The following is a 1,351-nucleotide window of genomic DNA, read 5'->3' on the forward strand; positions in this document are numbered from 1 at the left end:
GCATGATCTGTTTGAGCTGCACACCAGTCTTGCAAGGAGGAAATAATTATAAGCCTGATTCTACCGCGAGTAAAACAGCTGGCATCGGAGTAATAGGACACAGCCACACACACACATCCGGAGGCCTCGTTCGAAGGCCAACCTAAATCCAAATATTGTCTTTCACCGCTCAGCTCTCTACCGCAAATGCCGGGGAGACAGCAGAAAACCCCAGCCGCACACCCCGCTCCCTTTTGTACCACTTTTCCTGGCTGCCCGCCCCCAGATCCCTTTTCGGGATGGTACAGCCCTTTCCTCCTATCGCGAGACTGGGAGTGCGTGCTTCTGGTTGCCAGGGGAACAGCGTTCCTGCCTCTACGGATGGCGCTCGTCTTTCACCTGTGAAGAAGCTGAGGCCGTGGGAAAGGCCCCTCGCTTTAGGGGTGAAAGGGTTACGCTCAGTGTCAGCGGTCGACTTTTGTGCCTTTGGTGATCTGCGCTTGGTCACTAGCTCCAAATCCGGGGGGGAAGGTGAGAGACTGCGCGGGGCCCGAGGACAGCCGTCGAGTGGGTGGAGTCGTGCCTGGCTGCGTGGCGGCGGGCAGGGCCAATAAGAGGGCGTAGCGGGCTGAGGGGGCGGGATCAGGTCCAGAGGCCAGTGCCCGACTGTACACCTTCCCAGGAGTAGGGCTCCACCTTGCCGCGCCTCCTAGCCGGAGGTCTGTGAAAGATGGCCAGTGAAGGTTTGACTACACTCAGCTTTTCTCCTAATTAAAGAAATGTCAGCCAAACTCACAGCAGAAGCTTTTGGATGTCCATTAGGTTGGCAGAGTTGAAAAGCCTTTGCTGGGAACCGGATTAGCGCCAAACCAAAGAGGGCACGCAGGTACTGTAATGTCAACGCCCCTCCCCCCCCCGTTGTAATGTAATTTGGTGTCATCGTTTTTTGGAGCACAGTCTGGCAGACTGCCCAACTAGAAACACAGGTGTTCTTCGATAAAGCAATTGTGATTTATCTTACGGATATAGAGCTTAACTAAAGGTTGACATAAAGATACTAATTTAGAATTGAATTATTATTTACATATGGCAAAATTCACCTTTTCAATGTACAGTTCTATGAATTTTGACACAGATATGTAGTTACCACCACAATCAAGACAAAAGAGTTTCACCACCACCTCCCCTTTCCCTTGTAGTCAACATCCTGGCATTCTGACCTGGCAGGCCTTTCATCAGTGTTTTGTCCCTACAGTTTGCTATTCTAGCATGGTGTGCTGGTGGAAGTAAACACCATGTCACCTTTTGAATCTAGCTCCTTTCCACTGGACACAATGAAGTTGATACTGATCCACATTCTGTGGATTTGCTT

General features: G+C 51.1%; 1 protein-coding gene across 1 annotated transcript in view; it reads left to right on the forward strand.

Moving 5' to 3' along the window:
- Window positions 1-745: 745 nt before the first annotated feature.
- Fsip1 (fibrous sheath interacting protein 1) overlaps window positions 746-1,351 on the forward strand; it is a 266,885-nt gene continuing 266,279 nt past the window's right edge. Inside the window, exon 1 of the mRNA XM_004623531.2 lies at window positions 746-801. Coding sequence (XP_004623588.2) covers window positions 791-801 — 11 coding nt within the window. The 5' untranslated portion in view covers window positions 746-790. The remainder of the gene's footprint in view (window positions 802-1,351) is intronic.

Source organism: Octodon degus, unplaced genomic scaffold (genome assembly GCF_000260255.1).
Source record: "Octodon degus isolate 3935 unplaced genomic scaffold, OctDeg1.0 scaffold00002, whole genome shotgun sequence".
In the NCBI taxonomy this organism is placed as follows: domain Eukaryota; kingdom Metazoa; phylum Chordata; class Mammalia; order Rodentia; family Octodontidae; genus Octodon; species Octodon degus.